We start from the raw sequence: 19,660 nt of genomic DNA on the forward strand, positions 1-19,660 counted from the left end.
GTACATAAAATCTATGTATTATATTAATGGGTTATACTTTTTAACATACTATCAATAGCCATAAAATATTTCAATAATTTATCTCGTATCAGTACCATTATTATTTCCCCCACCATTATAGACTCCTCCAGCAACTTCCACCTCTATTGAAACAGTGATCACGTCTTACCAGGAGTGACCACCTTAGCAGCTGTTTAGCGGCCTTGGCGCTCAGCCAGGCCCTTAGCTAGGCGCTCGCTGCATTGTCCAGCCTTGGCACGGCAGAAGGGTCAGTGTGAATGAAGTTCTCTGGCCTCTACTCCAATCCAGCCTCTCTGAGCCCTTTGCGTAGGAGGGGAACAGTTGTGTTGGTCCAGCCACACACACGCACACCCGCTCTCACACACAGCTCAGGGCTCTCAGGTGGGTGGGGTACAGAGGCAGAAACAGAGAGAGAGAACGAGAGAGGGGCGAGAGAGGGCCTCCAGCACCAGCTGTCTGAGGCAGGCGTGCCAGACGTCCCAGAAGGCCGAGGGAACGGTGACTGGAGCAGCGTTAGCCGTCCGCGGGCCATGTACCTGCCAGATGGGGGGGATGCCAGCCAAACACATTTAATTGCATGAAGGGGTGGAAGGAAGATGCACATCAAGCAGACCCAGAGTTCTCCACTGCAGGGTCCAGTGTGGAACACTGCTGCTAGACCAGAGAACTCAGACATGGTTTTAACATGTTCGGAGGAAGATAAACTACTAAAACCAGTGATCCATGAATATGCAGAATGATCTGGAACAGTGTGGAGGAAGAGAGAGTGTAAAATGTCATTGTATTATTCTAGAAAAAACTGATTAAGTTATTATTCCAGAACAATATATTAAGTATCATTTTGGAACAGCGTGAATGAGGTATCATTCTATAAGAAAGTGATTAAGGTTTAATTCAAGAACAGTGTTAATGAGGTGTCATTCTAGAACAGTATAAATTATGTTTTCTAGAACAAAGTGATTACTGTAATTATTCTAGAACAATGTGAATAAGGTATTATTCTAGAACAGTGTGAATGAGGTGTTTTAGAACAAAGTGATTAGGTATTCTAGAACAGGGTAAATAAGCTATCATGCTATAAGAAATTGATTAAGGTATTTTTTAGAACAGTGTCAATGAGGTATCATTCTAGAACAAAGTGATAACATTATTATTCCAGAACAATCTGATTAAGGTATTATTCTAGAACAGTGCGATTAAGGTACTCTTCTATAACAGTTTTTGAGGTGTTCTAGAACAAAGTGGTTAAGGTATTATTCTAGAACAATGTGATTAAGGTATTATTCTAGAACAGTGTGAATGAGGTATTCTAGAACTATGTGTTTAAGATATTATTCTAGAACATTGTGATTAAGGTATTATTCTAGACCAATGTGATTGAGCTTTTATTCTAGAAGAGTGTGATTGAGGTATTCTAGAACAATGTGAATAAGCTGTAAGTCTAGAACAGTGTGCTTATTCTACAATACAATTCATACTGTTCTAGAAGTATGCCTCATTTTAACACCATTCTAGAATGACAAAATGAAAGGCCAGTTTTGCTTTCTCGGGTCTATAGCAGCTGATGGCGAGCTGCATGACCGGGATTCGAACTAGGAATCACCTTAGTCTGCTAATTTACATTGTTCTACAGTGCAGCAAGTGCGAATAAGGTTTAATTCTAGAACTGTGTGTATGAGGTCTCAGAAAACCATCCAGATTCTAGTGACATAAAGTGACCAGGTGTGAATGCAGTATATTATTCCAAATGTATTAAGAATCTGTTTATTTCCAGGTGTGTGAACACAATATAGGGGCTTGGGGTGTTAATTAGTTGATTATTGTGTATGATGAATAGAATAGTGTGAAATAAGAGCTGAAGTGTGTATTAAAGTGTGTATTTTATTGTTTGTGTTCTGTAGATGGCCAGCTGAGACACACTAGAAGCGGAGAGCCGTTCGTCTTCAACTACAAGGAGGATCTGCACAGGTGGAACCAGAAGAGATATGAGGCTCTGGGAGAGGTAATTTTCACCTGCGCTGGATTTCTTACAGCAGCGTTTTGTAGCCTTTTAATCGCTTCCTAATTAGTCACACAGTTTATCCGCGTAGAGCGCTCAGATGTGCCGCGTATCTGCGCCGGTTCTAGACGTGCTAGTTAAGGAGTAAGGAGGTAAAGGGTGCAGCGTAAGTGTGTGTGTGTGTGTGTGTTATTAGATGAAGAAGGCATGCTGGAGAGTGTGTGTACTATTAGTGGGAACTTTGATGATGATTTTGATGCATCTCTGTTTCCCAGGTTTAATAACTTTGTAATTGGATTCTGTGCAGTAATTGGAAGCGCTCTCTGGAACACTGCAGATGCGTGTGTGTATACACACACACACACACACAACAAACACACACACATATTGGTACTCAAATGCACACAATAGAATGGCTCTAATAAACTCACACACTCTTTCTCCTTTCCAACTCTCACTTTTAGATTTTCTCATGCTCTGTCTCATACTGTCCCTTTTTCACTTTCACTTTCTACATTCCATTTCTACTTCACATTTATTTCTCTCTCTCTCTTGTCTTTTCTCTTTCTTTCCTTGTTTCTTTCTTTTTCTTTCTTTCTCACTTTTTAAAAATGTCACCACTCTCATCTTTTTCAGTTTCTTGTTACACAGTAAAATCCACAGTGTTAAAATCACAGTGTAAACATGTTTTAACTCTCTGTGAGTTTTTCTAACAACCCGCAGTGATGAACAATCAACAGAGTTGGAGTTAAATTTCAACACTGTATAACTGTTAGACTCCGCCTCTTGATTCTGCTTCACTCTCAGCATGATCTGCAGTCACCATTATTTTTTCTTTGGGGTTATTATGTATGAATGTGTGTGTGTGTGTGTGTGTGTGTGTGTAGGTAAATGAGATTTCGTTGTGGTGGTTTCCATGACGAAGTGTCATTCACCCTCTTGGTGTTGGGTTGGATGGTGGGTAAGGGTCTCCATCCAAGAGTTATTGACCAGTTTTTTTGATGTCTCTCTTGTACTAAATAAAGCTTAGATAGAATAAAAAAGTAATTTATTTTGTGGTTAAGCTCACATTTATAATGTTTTATAGATACTCTGGTATATAGTTTTGGGTGAAGTTTAGAAAATATACAAAAATACATTAAAAAAATTATTTAAAAAATTAAAGTTGTTTACCCTGTGGCGTAAAATGTGTTAAAACTGATGAGAGGTACATAGAATTAATTAATAATTGAATCCATTCGTTGCTGAATTATCTTAACATTTGAACTCTTGAGGTAGAGTTATTTTAACACTATAGTGAGTGGGACCATATGTTATCTAGGACATTTCATTTAATTTAACACTATCAACACTTTTATACACTTTTAATACAGCTTTTGAATACTTACATGTTAAGTATTTAAGGTTCGTTTATAGTGTTTATGAACCTATTTAAAATATTTAGATTAGTAAATAAAGCTGTGTTAAAGTTGTTGGCGTATCTTTTTTTAAGGTCTATTATTTACATTCTTCAGCTGTTTTTCTGCTAATAAATCTGATTTCTTCATATATTGTGTCATTTTGGGGGACAAATTAAACCTAATAGTAATCAAAGCCTTAATTTAAAGCCTTAATGTTTGATATTATATGTACTACCAACAGTACAGTAAGTCACAAACGTATATTTAAGCCCAGTCATGCAAAAAAAATACAAATAAATAAATTAAATAATTAAAAAATACTGTGATATACTGTGAAACCGTCAAAATCTTGCAAAATACCGTGATATGCGTTTTTGGTCATACCGCCCAGCACTACGCTCTTGTTTCTCTTTTCTCATGTTTAGCTCTTTTACCATCTCTCTCTCTCTCTCTCTCTCTATTTTACTTGTCTCTTTAACTCTTATGTCTTTCTCTTTCTCTCCCTCCCTTCCTCTTCAAACTCTGACTGAACTTTTACTGTTAGACCTCTTATTGTGATCTCCCTTATGAATGAAACGTCCAACCTTGTAGAGTGAGAAGTGTGTGTGTGTGTGTGTGTGCGCGCACGGGTGTTGTGTTTCGCTTGAACAGGCTCTGCTTTGCTCTGATTTACAGTCGTCTGTGCTTTCGTGCTGCTTACACCTTCACGCTTAAACAGCCCTTAATCTTCCTTACCCCCTGCCAGTCTCATGCCCAGTGGGTGTGTGTGAATGGGTGTGTATGTAAAATATATTTGGATCAAAAGTAAGTGTGCGTGTGTGTGTGTTTGTGTGTGTGTGTGTGTGTGTGCGTGCGTTCCATTGTGAATTTGACATCAGTATGACTTTGCTGAATGAGGGAAGTGGTCAGTATGTGGTCTGCTTTTGCTCTTGCTGAAGTTCAGATGACGTTCATACTGTCCCAGTGCATGCAATATGCATAAGCTAATGAGAAGGGTGTGTGTGTGTGTGTGTGTGTGTGTGTGCGCGCTTGCTTAATTATCTTTGTTGGTTTGCCTCTTTGTTATTTGGATTTAATTGTTCTGCTGATTCTTTTGAAGTTCAAAGAAAAGCGAGTGACTTGTTTAGGTTTACCTGTGTTTTTATGTGTTTGATTTCTAATCCAGATACACTCCTTAGAGAAATAGCCCTTTGTAAAGTCTGCCTTTCGTGCACCACTGTTACTGTTTTAAGCTGTGTGCGTCAGAAACAACACAAAGCGACAAAAGCAACACTGTTCTGGTATTTACTTTATGAACTCCTGGACTGTTGGTGTGAATTAAAGTTAGAATTGTTTGAAGTTTAAAGTCAGAAGACTGGATATTAATAATATATAATAGCTGTTGAATAGCTGTTGGATAGCTGTTGGTTTTACATGGCACTTTGTGATAAATTTATGTTGGGGAATTTATGTTGGGGACAGTACATCATAAATATAAATATAAAGCATAAGTATAAATCTCACACCTTTTCTATAATTGTGTATCAGTGTCTTCATGTCTTCCCCTTGGATACTGACCATCATTGTGTAGTCCTTCTCCTCAGGCTAGGTTCATCTACTACTTTGTGTGTGCTTGCCTGGCTTCAGAGTTGAAGGCCATCAGAGCAAGTTACCTATATATGCTAGTGCATCTTAAAAAAAAAAAAAAGAATATCATTAAAAAAAGTTCCTTTATTTCTGTAATTCAGTTCAAAATGTGAGACTTATATATTATATAGATTTATTAAACACAGAGTGGTCTATTGTAAGCATTTATTTATTTTATTATTGATGATTATGGCTTACAGCCAGTGAAAACCCAAAAATCAGTGTCTCAGAAAATTACAATATTATATTTGTACTAACTGGTGCTTTTGGCAGTGTAGGCATTGTGCCAAGTCCTGCTGGAAAATGAAATCCGCGTCTCCATAAAAGTTGTCAGCAGAGGGAAGCATGAAGTGCTGTAAGATTTTTTGGGAAATCACTGCACTGACTTTAGACTTGATATAAAACACAGTGGATCAACACCAGCAGATGACATGTCTCTCCAAACCATCACTGATTGTAGAAACTTCACACTAGACCTCAAGCAGCTTGGACTGTGTGTCTCTCCACTCTTCCTTCAGACTCTGCTCCCTTGATTTATAAATGAAATGCCAAATTTACTGATGGTCAGAGATAATTTGGAGCCTGTGCAGGTGATGACAACAGTAATGTTTCAAAATCTAGTCTTTTTAAAGGCTTTTGCAGAAGAGTAGAGGCTGTTAGTGCTGCGAAGAGAAAATCACATATAACTCCATATTATTAACCTTGATTTTAAAATATGTCTCTCTGTTGGAGCAGGTGTCTACATACTTTTGGACACACAGCTCTGGAAACCACTTCAGTCTGTGAATCAGTTTCTCTGGTTTTGCTATTTATAGTTATATGTTAAAGCAAAATGATCATTGTTGTTTTATTCTATGAACTACGGACAACATTTCTCCCAAATTCCAAATAAAAATATTGTCATTTAGAGCATTTATTTGCAGAAAATGAGAAATGGCTGAAATAGCAAAAAAGATGCAGAGCTTTCAGACCTCAAGTAATGCAAAGTTTTAAAAGTTCAGAAATCAATATTTGGTTGGAATAACCTTGTTTTGTTTAATCATAGATTTCATGCATGTTGGCATGTTCTCCTCCACCAGTCTTACACACTGCTTTTGGATAACTTTAAGCCACTCCTGGTGCAACAACTCAAGCAGTTCAGTTTGGTTTGATGGCTTGTGATCATCCATCTTCCTCTTGATTATATTCCAGAGGTTTTCAATTTGGTAAAATCAAAGAAACTCATTATTTTTAAGTGGTCTCTCTCTCTTTTTTTTCAGAGCTGTATTTCCAGCACTGCTGCACTGGTCATAACTAGCCTTACCTGATTGGGCAAGTAAGATTGAAGCTGCTATTCAGAACAGCATAGCGAGAAAAGCAAGAATAGAGGTTATTTCCATCTCAGAGAGGCTGCACTAGCGTAAGCTCGCCGCAGGCAAACTCGTGATGCTCCGTCATATATATGCGTTCATTTAACATATAGAGTCGGGACACTTGCGGGTCACTGAGGTGTCCACAATCACAGAGTTCCCGCGCTCAGACAGCCTGTCCGTCAATTTCTTACGTGACCCATATGGCGCCCTTGAATTCCTCATAACTGCGTGCATGGGCGTGAAAAGGTGTAGAGAGGGAAATTGCTTGGTTGGCGTGGCCGTGGCTGCTGGAGGTGTGTGAATGGCTGTGTGAGCGAGGGTCCGCGCTCTCTCTCTCTCTTTCTCTCTCTCTCTTTCTCTCTCTCTCTCTCTTTCTTTCTCTCTCTCTCTCTCTCTCTTTTTCGCCGCCTTCTGTGTGAACAACAGGCCGCTGGTGTGTGGGAGAGTGGGCGATGGGGCCTTTGTGAGGATGCACGCAGCAGCAGATGTCCAATTTGCACTTCAGCCTGGTATGAATGAGGGAGATGGGCTGCAGGTCTCACACACACACACACACACACACACACACACACACACAGACACACATAGACATATACACACACACACACACACACACACACACATAGAGACACACACATACTGAGACACATGCAGCTGGACCTGGGCACAGAGGTCAAGGTGCTTTGGTTTGATGAGGCTGTGTATTTGTGTATTTGTGTTTTGTGTATTTGGTTTGATCTCAGCAGAAGAGGAAAATTCAGGCATTTGCATAGAAGATGCTTCTGCTACTTTTAAGTTGTATGTCTGGCTGCATTTTGGCTCCATTGGAAACAATTAACGGTAACAGAGTGACCAACAAGACACAAACCATATGTAAATACTGTAAGTAAATCATGTGACACGTGACTGTTTAATAGGCAGGTGTACTAATCCCTGTACTGCTCAGTACTGTATTCAAAAAAATGTTCTGTCTCTGTTTGCACTTCAAGCATAGTCTTAATATGACTGGTTATGGTTATGCATGGTTAAATTACAAGAGATTTAGGAGACAAAAACACAAACCATAGGCTTAATATGACTGGTTGTGGTTTGCACTTATTGTTTGCACTATATAAGACCTAGAAAAGTTTTATTTTTATTTTTTTATTTTTATTCTTATTTCTATTTGTTATAGAATCAATGTGTGAGAGAAACCAGTCTGTTAAGTGTGCATTATATGATTTTGTCAAATAAAACTCTAGTTTTCAAGCACTTTTTCATTTTTGACGTTTTCTTTAAAATTTAATTTTTAAGTCTCGTCTCGTTCTCGTGAACCCAGTATCGTGTCTCGTCTCGCCTCATCTCGTGATACTAGTGTCTCGTCACACTCCTAATGGTGAACTGTGTTCAAAGACAAGTGGATTTCCAGTACAGAATCAGTACAGCCCGTTTTTAATGTAGTGCCGCCTGAGGGCCCAAAGATCACCAGCATCAGTACTGAACATCTGGCTTGTCCATTATGTACTGAGTTTTCTCCAGATTCTCTGAATGAATCTTTTGTTGATATTATGTACTGCAGATGGTGGGATATCTAAAGTCTTTGGAATTTTTCATTGAGGAACATTTATCTGAAAGTTGCTACTTGCTCCTATTGCAACTTATTTTTAGAAGTACCACTTACTTGTCCTGTCTTTTGTTGCCCTGTCCCAACTTTTTTGGAATGTGTTGCAGTCCTGAAATACAGGAATGGATGTTTATTAATACATTAAATGAAGTTGAGCAGATATCTTAGGTTCAAACTATTTTTAATGAAATTAAATTCACAGTAAACTTTATGAACACTGGATTTGTATTTTCTTTATCATACCAACTTTTATTGGCTTGAGGAAGGCTGCTTTGCTTACTTTGATAGTTTGTTTGATAGTTACTTTAAAAGATTTGAGACCATAATATTACTAATAACTACATAAATAGCAAGCTATTAATTACTAAGTACAGTAATTTTAATTACTGTAAAAAAAAATAATTACTAAGTTTTTATTTATTTTATTCTGGACCACTTTGATATAAAAAGAGTATTATTTCCTTGTCAAGCTAAGAAAACACTATAAATTGTTTATTAACATTAAGATTTCTAAGATGTTAACTATTTCTAAAGTCTTTGCAAGCAAAAAATGGAGGTATTTAGCGTTTATTTTATTAGCTATATAGATCAAATTCTGTTTTATTTACATCTCAACTGAAGACATATTTGTGTGGTGTAGAATATCTTACGTGTGACTGTCTTCTATTGATAATTTGTCATTTTTTAGGTGAATAAAGGCATATCAAACTATCAAAACCTCTCTTAAAATTCAGGTTCTTCACATTAGAGAGATACAAGTCACTTAACACTTTTATAAAGTAAATTAAAGTAAAGCTGGCCCCCAAGCTCTTACTTCTGCAACTCTTAGACCTTTTCTAACTTTTTGTGGGTTCTGTTCTGGAAGCACTTCACACCATATCATACCCTAGCAAACAAACACAGTTATAACTGTAGGTGCACTAACCAGCATGCCTCAGCATCCAGCAGCAGCAGCAGCAGCAGCCCTGACCACGCCTCCTCTAATCCCAGGTGTGAATGAGAATTCACAGTCGCTCTCTGTCTGCTAGCAGATTAAGTGGGGCTGGTGTGGTACGCATGGCTGGTGGAGTGTGGCAGCGGCGGTGGTGGTGGCGGCGGCAGTAGCGGCAGCGGCGGGAGCAGAGCGCTCTAATGCGATCTTCACGGCCACCCAGAGGCAGCGCTGCACATAGCCCAGAAACAAAGCAGCCGTGTCGCGCTCACTCATCCGAATCCCTCTCTCTGTTACATGGTGTCTGCATCATCGTTAGGGGGCACGTGGTGATATCCCACCGCAAACTCGCTCTCGCTCGCTCTCTTACACACACACACACACACACACAGTAGAGTGAGATATCATGGTGTGATTTGCATCATTGAATACTGGCAAGGGATGAGTTTGCCTTGGAGGTGTGCAAATGTGTATTTGTTTGAGTGTGTGTGTGTGTGTGTGTGTGTGTGTGTGTGTGTGTGTGTGTGCATGTGTGCATTTGCATAGTGGGAGGGGTTATCAGGAATACTTTTATGTGTAAGGGTATTAGTGTTAGTGATGGGAAAGTAGGGGGTCTATTTTGAGTTTTTTTTTTTTTTAGTATGTGTTTAAGCATTACATTTTAAACCTATTTTAAAATCATTTGAGCTAATATAATGCCCCAGTTGAGATATGACTTAAAAGCAGTTAGTATTTTCTGCCACTTGTAATTTTTCATTGTGCTGAATCTAGTTAAAAAAAAAAAAAAAAAAAAAAAAACTGTGCAGGAGACGTAAAATTTTCTTTCCTGTTAATTGAAGTCAGTGTAAGAAGGTTTTAATCCAAAATATTCTACAGCATTTCCATTGGCCCATTCATTATGAAGTTCAGAGACAAGTGTGTACAAAACTGCCAGATATTGTAACTTGGGAACTCCAACTTAAGTAGTAGTAAAGAAGTTGAAAATCTCAATCTCTATAACTGGGCCATTCTAACACATGAATATTCTTTGATCTAAACCGTTCCACTGTGGTTTTGGCTTTATGTTTAGGGTCATTATCTTGCTGGAAGGCGCTCAAAGCTTTGCATATGTTTTAATAATCTAATCCTGCTTTAAACTTCTCCACAACTTTATCTCTGTCCTGTCTGGGGTGAGTTCCTTGGTCTTCATGATGCCTGAGGCCTTCACAGAGCAGGTGTATTTATACTGAGACTAAATTACACACAGCTGGACTCTATTAACTAATTAAGTGACTTCTGAAGTTAATTTATTAAATTGTATTTTATTTGAAGGAGAACTCTGGTGTAAAATTGACTGTTGGTGTAGTAAAAAATGATAAAGAGTACTTAACTTGGTTCATGAGCTCACCCCTGCTCTCCCGCAGCTTTCAGAGATCCAGTAGTTTTGTGCTTTTTGCCCAGCACTCTTTACAATGGCCGCTTCAGGGCATCCAATTGCTCCTGCAGATAAATCACTTAATAAAAAACACTGTTTATAAACTTTAGTGTGACTTAATCTCACGGCATCATGATCTAAAAGTAAAGTCATGATCAGTACAGTGATGGCGGCGTCAGGTGATTAGGCTATGCTACGGGTCGTAAACGGTGTTTTTTAATAAGCTTATTGTGCACTTTTAAAGTTATTAATGCCTCGTTTTAAATGTCAGGGCTCTTTGCCTTCTACCAATGAGGTGTGGAGCTATTTTGAGCCTGGATAACGGTGTAAAAAGCGATTTATCAGGGGCCGTTGTAATGAGTGCTGGGCAAAAAGCACAAAATTACTGGATCTCGGAAAGCTGTGTGAGAGCGGAGGTGGTCTAATTACCAAAGGATAGTACTCTTTATTATGTTTTACTACACTAAAAGTCAATTTTACATCAGGGTTCTTCTTCAATGGTTTCAGAGTAAAAGGAGATGAATATTTTTTAGATTGTCATTTTGAAAACCATGTTTAATTTTGTGACACAATGGGAAAAAAGGTTTAGGGGTTATGAATGCTTTTGCAAGCCACTGTAGTTAGATAGTAGTTGTAGTAATGTTTCTGTTTTATTTGTAAGTCGTGTGTACAGTATGTGTTTGAGGGTACTGGGCATTATAGATAATAGTAGCAGAAAGGGGGCAGAGCTACTACTGTGTTTACTGGGGAGGTGTGTGAGCGTTTAGAGCTTGTGGGTCTGTGCATAATTGCTTTTCTTGACTCTTTTGACACTGTTTATTCCAGAGCAGGTAGAGTCTGTGTATGTGTGTGATTCATGAGTCAGAAGGGCTAGGACCACACACACACACACACACACACTCACACAGACACACACACCCACACACACCCACCCACCCACCCACCCTCTCGCACTGCCCTGACTGTATGTGAGGGGTGGCGAGTGTGTGCGCAGAGGGCTGCAGGGGCCTGTTCTCTGTGATAGGTGACACAGTATGGGCTCGGCTCCAGATGGGAGAGTATTAAGCTGTTAATAAATGGGGATTTTTCACTCCTCTCTCTGCATCTGTGGCATGACAGACACGCACACAGTATTCTAATGAAGCAGGCCGGGCCAGATGGCTGTCTTATCATCCCTCTCTCCCCTCTCTTTCCCCTGCTTCTTTATTGTGTGTCTCAGTGCACTGTAAAGTGTATTAGAAGCTACTGAGTCATTAGAGAGGGGAGGTCGCTACAGTATTTTCATTTGAATATATTTGACAGATTTACAGGACAGGAGTGTGCAGTTTGGGTCTTATTAGGATTAAATGTTCAATTAATAGAACTTTCATTGCATCACTGTGATAAAACACAGTGACCACTGGCTAACAAGATGACTTTGACTGGCCTTCTTCTTTTGAGCTTTGCAAATTATGGTTTCTATAAGGGCTGCACGATATTGGAAGAAATTGACATTGCAGTGTTTTTATTTATTTATTTATTTTTTTCTTCAGCGATATATATCGTGATATTAAACAATGCAGGACCCATGACGTCACCAGCCCAGCTACCACCCTTGCCCTGTCTCACGTCAGAGATATGGACCAACCAAGAACTGAGTCAGCGCTTTGGATTCAGCAGATCACTTAAAACCAGAGGAAAATGGCAGAACAACAATAATCATCCTTTTAATCAGGCTATTAAATTGCCTTTTAAAAGGTAAATAAGAGTGTTTTTCTGGAATTCAAAGCGTGATTTCGGGTGTAACTGGAAATATCTACACAAAACTGTACTGATGCCATAAATGCCAAAGAAATCACTTTACAAGACTATAGCAATCACCTTTGGTATGACAGAAACCACCTATCAAGACATTATCAACCATCTAGCAACACCAGAGCAATCATCTCTGGTACGACAGAACCCACATAGCAATACAGCAGCAACCGCCTAGCAACACCATAGCAATCACCTCTGGTATGGCAGAAACCACTAAACAAGATCATAGCAAACACCTAGCAACACCATAGCAATCATTTCTGGTGCAACAGAAACCATTTAGCAAGACCATAGCAACCACCTAGCAACACCAACACTGTCACCCCAGACACCACAAAAAGCACTTAGCAGTCATCTCTGAAGCCAAATAAAAACAGTTAACAAGATTATAGCAACCAACTATTAACACCATAGCAATCATCTCTGGTATGACAGAAATCACTTAGCAACCACCTTGCAACACCATAGCAATCGTCTGTGGTACGACAGAAACCACTTAGCAAGACCAAAGCAACCACCTAGCAACACCAAGTTGGTCACCTCTATAGAAACCACTTATCACCACCTAGCAAAAAAACATAGTGGTCATCTCTGAACCCACTTAGCACAATCATAGCAACTCCATAGCAACCACCTAGCAACACCATAGTGGTCACCCCTGATACCATAGAAACCACTTAGCAACATCATAGCAACAAACTAGCAACACCATAGTGGTCACCTCTGATACGATAGAAACCCTGTAACAACCATATTGCAGCCCCAATTTGACTATAGTGACCACTCTAGAGCTTTTAATACACTATCAGTAAACAACAAATAAACAATGTGAAATCTAAATACAGAACATAGAGAATACAGTAAGAGGAAGTCAAAGAGAAAAATAAAACGGAAAATGCAACAATACGCGTGATGTAATAGAAGAATTGAGATTTATGAAAAGCCCCGGGAGCCTGGTTTGTTTCCCAGGCTTTTGTGGAATTGCCTCTTTTAGGTTTTCTCTCACATTTCGAGTGCAAATCTGTTATATAATCCTTTGAGGGAAATGTGATTAAAATTTGCAGTGGGCGGCGAGCTGCAGGAGCAGAGGGCGCGCCCACGTTGATCTCTCCATCCGCTCACGAATCGATGCCAGGCAAGTGAAAGGAAGGAAGTAGAATCTTTTGTTGCCAGTGCCAGAAGATTTACAGTGGATTTACAGTGAAGGCAGACTACTGGAGATCATATTAGTCTTCTGCAGAATTTAGATTAACTGGAGCCCTAAAGAGTGGAATTTATGACATGAAAATTAAAGACACCTATTTGCTTAGTTAATAAGTAATGATAATATATAATATAATAGCTTTCATGGCATTTAAATAATGCAAAGAAATGAGGTAATAGAAATCGGCAAAATATATGCATTGTGGGAAAGCTTATTTATAATTATTATGTTTATATAACCAGTAAGAAACATTTGGATACATCTTCTCATTCAATATTTTATTAAATTTTATTTGTACTTTTTTTATATAGTAAAATATATATATATATATATATATATATATATATATATATATATATATATATATATATATATATATATGTATATATATATTTTATATATATATATATATATATATATATATATATATATATATATATATATATATATATATATATATATATATATATATTTTATATTTAGTATTTCAATATAGTCATATACACTATCCAGGACCACATAAGGATCTTGTAGTAACTTAAAAGGGATAAAAATATATATATATATAAATAAATACTCATTTAGGTGCTCTTATCTGGGATGCTGTCTACTTGTGGTTTCTGAAGCTGGTAACTCTAATGAGTTTATCCTGTGAAACAGAGGTAACTCTTGCCCGTCCTTTTTTTGGGGCTGTCCTGATGAGAGCCTGTTTCATAATAACGTTTTTGATGGTCTACACTGGAGGATACTTTCAATACTTTCAATTTTTCAGATTGACTGAGAGCTAAAGTATTTTTTTTTCTTTTACTTAGTTGAGTAGTTCATTACATAATAATTACTATATACCATTGTTTGCATCTCCCAATGGCTATACTTAAAGAGGCTGGAAAAGCTTGTCCATAATATTTAGAGCTCACTGTGGGAAATGTGCTTGTACATTATTCAATTTCAAATTTGCCCATTAAAACATTTGGGCAAAAGACAGTCTTAAACTTTTCAGGATCTTTCCAGGAGGAATATTTGAGACCAGTGAAGTTTATTGTCCCTTTGCTTTGCTGTACAGTAATCTTACTAAGCTGGACATCAGTGGCTTCAGCCCCTATGAAGAGACTTCAGAAATGGAAGTACTGTACATAGTCCCCCCATGCTCACACACACACAGACCACACACTAACTGGAATTCACCTCACAGGAGCTGCAGAGGCTGTGAGCGGCACCCAGCATCAGTCACGCTCGTTTTGTTTTTATGTTAAGAGGAGCTTCTGTGTCGGATACAAAAAGGAATAAAGAAGAGGAAAATGGCAGCCGTCTCTCTTGATTTATCACGCCGCGTCACTCGCTCCTACCCCCACAGAGTGGAGGAGAGAGGAAGAGAGAGAGAAAAGAAAGAAGGGAGAGGAGGGCGTACTTTAAAAGCATATTACCCCTCTGCCGCCTTCAGAGGTAACACCTGAGGTGGTCATTAGGCGCCCATTACAGCAGGCATTCGGCATGCGCTGCAGGTGCATGTGTGTGTGTGTGTGTGTGTTGGTAGACAGAACAAACTTCCCGCAGACCGTAAGACACCGTAAGACGTCTTGGGATTTTTTTTTTTTTTTTTTTTTGCTGTAAGTGCATTCACGTTGTTTCTTCCCACTACTAACAGCCTGACAGCAGCGCGAAAGGATGAGAGAAGGAGTAGTCAAAATAAGCTTACAATAACTCTCGCTATTTTAATTCATCTCTGTTATGCAAGGTGCTCTTCTAGAACAACTCTCTGCTCTCTAGATGCTTCTACTGTAATGTTGGGGTTTTGCCACATTTCCACATTCAGCATTTAACCTCTTAAACTTATTAGAGACATCAGTTGTTCCTGTTTTATTATCAATTAGTAAATTTTAGGGTGTAATAAAAGTAATGAGGTATGAGGGGTTAACCCAGCGATATGGTTATGGTTATCAGGAGTCTGCACACTTTTTAGATTTTTAGACTGACTTTTTAAAAAATAATTTTGTTTGTCATTTTTCCCCATTACACGACCAATTGCCCAACCCACTCATTAGGACTCCTAATATCACTAGTAATCCCCTAACAACACCAGAAGGGTGAAGACTAGTACATGCTTCCTCTGATACATCTGAAGTCAGCCACCTCCTCTTTTCGTACTGCTGCTGATGCAGCATTGACGAGTTGTCAGCCTGCTCGGAGGAAAGCGCAGCAATTCCAAAACCTTAGCTCACAGATGCCTTGTGCTGAGCGACATCACCCTTTGGAGTCATAAGTGGAAACAACGCCATCTACCCACTAAGAGAGAGCAAGGCCAATCGTGCTCTCTCAGGTCTCCGGTAGCTGATGGCAAGCTGCATGAACAGGATTCGAACCAGCGACCTCCTGATCATAGTGGCAGCGCTTAGCCTGCTGGACTACTTAGAGCCCTGCTTATTGACTTAAAAAAAAAAAAAAAAAAAAAAAAAAAAAAAAACAGAAAAATAACAAAAAAGACAAGCAGTCTGTGTCTAGAGAAACATTCAAGCCTTCATCACGAATTAGTTAATTGGGAGAATAATCAGAACAACTTGCACACCTAAAATTTGCTGAGATGTTCTGTGATGTTCCAAAATGTTTTATAGGCTTAGTTTACACCCAGCATTAACTTGTATCCTATCTAGCAGGTTTCATATAAGGACCAGTTTGTGTAAACTCCAGTAAATCTGAAAGTGTGGAAGTGAGAAAGTTGTTGTGACTAGAAGTTAGTGCAGTGACTAGCTAAAACCACAGTTTCCACAATTTTTTTTTTCTTTTTTTTTCTTTCAGCAGTTGTCATTGTAATTGGTCTCGCTGTGGCAGCTGAATTTGGATTTTGTCTCTAAGTAGCTGTAATGCATTCACATATAACCCTGTCTAGTTTTATTTCTAGCTCGATTTTTTCATAAAAGGCATGTGTGAAAAGGAATTGCATACATCTGTCTTCTTTTCTTGTAATTATTTCCTTGTCATTCTTGCATTGAGCATTATCTCCTCATTATTATATACATCTCTTTCTCACTGTCCTCCCATCTCTGTTATAAACAGCTTTGAAGTCTGTAAAGGAAAGCTCATTCTATCTCTCTTTCTCTTGTCTAAGTGGCTTCTAAAGACTGACCTAAGATCAGTGACACTTTCCGCAGAGGCTAAAGACTAACACTGCTAGCGCTATTGATCATCCCCTCACTAACTAGCTTCTGGAGTTATCGTCAGTCAGGGTTAATGCGGAACTTCTGCGATAAGCACCTGTCCTCATTTTTCAAGCCCTTCAGGAACTGCGTCTCGCTGTGGGGTCAAAGTTTCGCATGACATCCCCCTCCCTCCTCTTACGTCCGGGGCAGAAACTTCTTATCGCCCGAGGACCGAGGTCAGCTGGACGAAGAGGATTTTGGAGCATTACAAGCTACACACATTACTCCCAGGCGTTGTGGGAGGTCTCGTTCTCTCTTTCTTTCGCTTATCCTGCTTTTTCCTTTGCTCTATCATTTCCACCCCCCTGTCTAACTTTGCCCCCGAGCCCCCCGCCCCCTTGTTTGAAGAGGATTTGCCTGCATGGGAGTTTACAAACAGATCAACTTCCAAAGACACACAGTTCTGTTCATTCTGTTCATCTGTTCATTAAGCCCCTCAGCTATTTATATGTGTGTCTGCACTGTATTCGAACCTTTTTGCTAGCACGCTCACTTATACTAGGGTTAACGTGACATGTTTTTTTATTTTTTTTTATTATTTTATTTTTTTATTATACTGGCTTTTCCAATTAGCCATCTTACTTCAGAAGGAAAAAAAAAAAAACATTACCTCGACCAAGTCAGTAAAATAGGAGTATAGATATAATGTGTTTGTACATACCTTTAAATTATGTAACACTAGCCACATTTTATCCACTGTAGCTTAGATTAGCTAAGTTTAGCTTAGCTTAGCTTAGCCAGGGTGTTCTGTAGAGTTCTACTCTTCAGTATGTGCTGCATAGTGGCTCTGTGCATTCACACAGCCACAGTTTTTAATGTTTCCATGTGTTTTTTTGTAATAATTCTTTATGCTTTTCTCTGGTATATTATACAGTCTGAGATTACAGACAAGGCAATTTAAATCGACCATTAGCGACAATTTTTAACTGGTAGATAAATTATGTGATGACACAAATTTGTAGTGAGTTTAAAAACTAAACCGTTTAACTGAACGAAAAAAAACAAACATCTGAGCCAAAACTTAGTTGAAAAGGATAGAGCGGTAGATGTAAAATAAGGTTTAAAAACTTGATCGAAACACCTACATAAACAAGCAAAAAGGGCAAGACAAAAAGCTTACGTATGCATGGTTTAACAGCTGAATAGAATTAAAACTCAGGTGAGGCTGATCTACAAAAAAAGGTGTTGATTTGCTGGCTGAGACACATGACTTAGAAGGGCATTCTAGGCATTAGAGTTCATTAAGGTGGAAAAGTCTGTTGAGGAATTGAGAGGTGTGACAAATAATACATTAAACATACAAATAGCATATCAGTTTTTATTAATGGTTGTTATTAGTTGGTCGTATGGGTTAGCTACTAAAGCTATAAAAAAAAAATAATAATTTGTTAGCTGAGCTAATTGTCTATAAGGGATTCTACCTCTAAACTAAGCTTTCCATTCAGAACTGTGCACAGGTGATGCTAGCTAGGTCGCTTTAAAAGCTATATACTATACAGCTATATTCTGCTATATACTGTTATGTTACGATGTCATGTGAAACGCAAGAATAATAGATGTGAGTTCTGCTCAAGTTCGTCCAACCCTTTTCTTCTCAGCTGTGGTGGGTGCAGCAGTGCGTGAGCTGGCAGTGGACATTGTGTGTGTGTGTGTGTGTGTGTGTGTGTGGATTAATGTTGACCCCACGCTCTCAGACGCTCTGTCTCCTCGCCGCTCTCCTGCAGATCCCCCCTCTAAGACTCTTCCTTCCTCTCCATGATCCTCCAGAGCACAGAACCACGTCAGCAGCCCCACAACTTCCCAACACCAGTACCCCCCCTGTCAGAGGCCTGGCCACGCACCCTGGAGCTGACCCTGTGTGGTCCTCTCCAGTTTGGTTCCTGGCCCTGCAGTGTGGCCGGCTGTCCTGAGAACACACTGGCGTTTTGTGTCCTGTTTCTCATGAGGGTCTTGTTTTTTAGGCAGCGGATGTTGGTATTAGTTTTTCTGTGGCTTAAAGGGGTGCAGATGTGATTAACAAAAAAAAAAAAAAGAGCTTCCTCTTAATATATGATGATATTTATCTAGTCGGAGGCAACCTCAACCATGTCCTAATCTAAGCCTTTTAAATATACTCAACTGAAATAGTCTTTAATAGCCTATAATCAATTAGTTCTATCTAATAGATTTGTAGAGGGCAGAGTATAGTATGTAATGGGCTGCTGCAGGTATGTGCCTGGCAATCATGAGTTTGCTTAAAGCATATTTAAAGCAGCAGTTCCTGATATTTGTTCCTGTGAATTGAAAGCATTAGTATTTTATCCCACTCAAAACATACCGTATTTTACAGACTATAAGGCACACCGGATTATAAGGCACATTTTAAGTGACAATAGTAAGGAACAAGGGTGTCGCCATGTTTCTCTCTTAATTTTCTCTGCTGAAAACTGTTTATTTGGGTGAATAACGCACTTCTATTTACTCAAAGTAAGCTTAGATTTTCACTATTTAGCACGTTTTAGCGGTTAGCAGCAGCGCTTGCCTTGGTTACACCCTGAGTGTTCTGGTAACCCAAGGCGCTATCATCTAGCAGTTGGCTGTAGTCCAATATACTCACCTCTAAACAGCGAAAGAGCTAGTGCTGCGGTTAGCGGCTAATGCTAATACTGCTCCAGCCTTGGTGCTGGAGAAACTTCTTTGTTGAAATCTCCTTTATAGTGCTGCACTTCAGCAGAGTGGCTTTACTGCTCCTTAATACCTGATTGGTAGAATTCATACAAAATGCGCACCGGATTATACTTATTACACTATCGATTTTTGGGAAAATTAAATAATATTAAGTGTGCCTTATAGTGCGAAAATATGATAATTAATGGTGTCAGTGTCCTGGCACGACCATCCCAGCAGTGTGTAATATCTTAATGCTTTTAACTGGTAGGTTTTTTCTTGTAGGATCGAATTGCGCCATATATATGCGGTGTCCTAATAATAACACATCTCAATCATACATTATATTAACCTACAATAAAAGTACTCTTCCACATGTGTTGTGCAATTACACATTCTAACCAGAGAGTTCTCCAAATCCCCAGAATTTAAAGAATGTCACTTTAAGTTTATTTTAAGTGTAGCCTCTTGTC

General features: G+C 38.9%; 1 protein-coding gene across 5 annotated transcripts in view; it reads left to right on the forward strand.

Moving 5' to 3' along the window:
* The window catches only part of fam172a (family with sequence similarity 172 member A), a 288,454-nt gene that overhangs the window by 10,301 nt on the left and 258,493 nt on the right, over positions 1-19,660 (forward strand). For all 5 annotated transcript variants that reach the window (XM_049470775.1, XM_049470778.1, XM_007243895.3 and 2 more), the window contains exon 4: positions 1,923-2,023. In XM_049470775.1, coding sequence (XP_049326732.1) covers positions 1,923-2,023 — 101 coding nt within the window. The remainder of the gene's footprint in view (positions 1-1,922; positions 2,024-19,660) is intronic.

The sequence above is a fragment of the Astyanax mexicanus genome, chromosome 22 (assembly GCF_023375975.1).
Source record: "Astyanax mexicanus isolate ESR-SI-001 chromosome 22, AstMex3_surface, whole genome shotgun sequence".
Lineage (NCBI taxonomy): Eukaryota > Metazoa > Chordata > Actinopteri > Characiformes > Acestrorhamphidae > Astyanax > Astyanax mexicanus.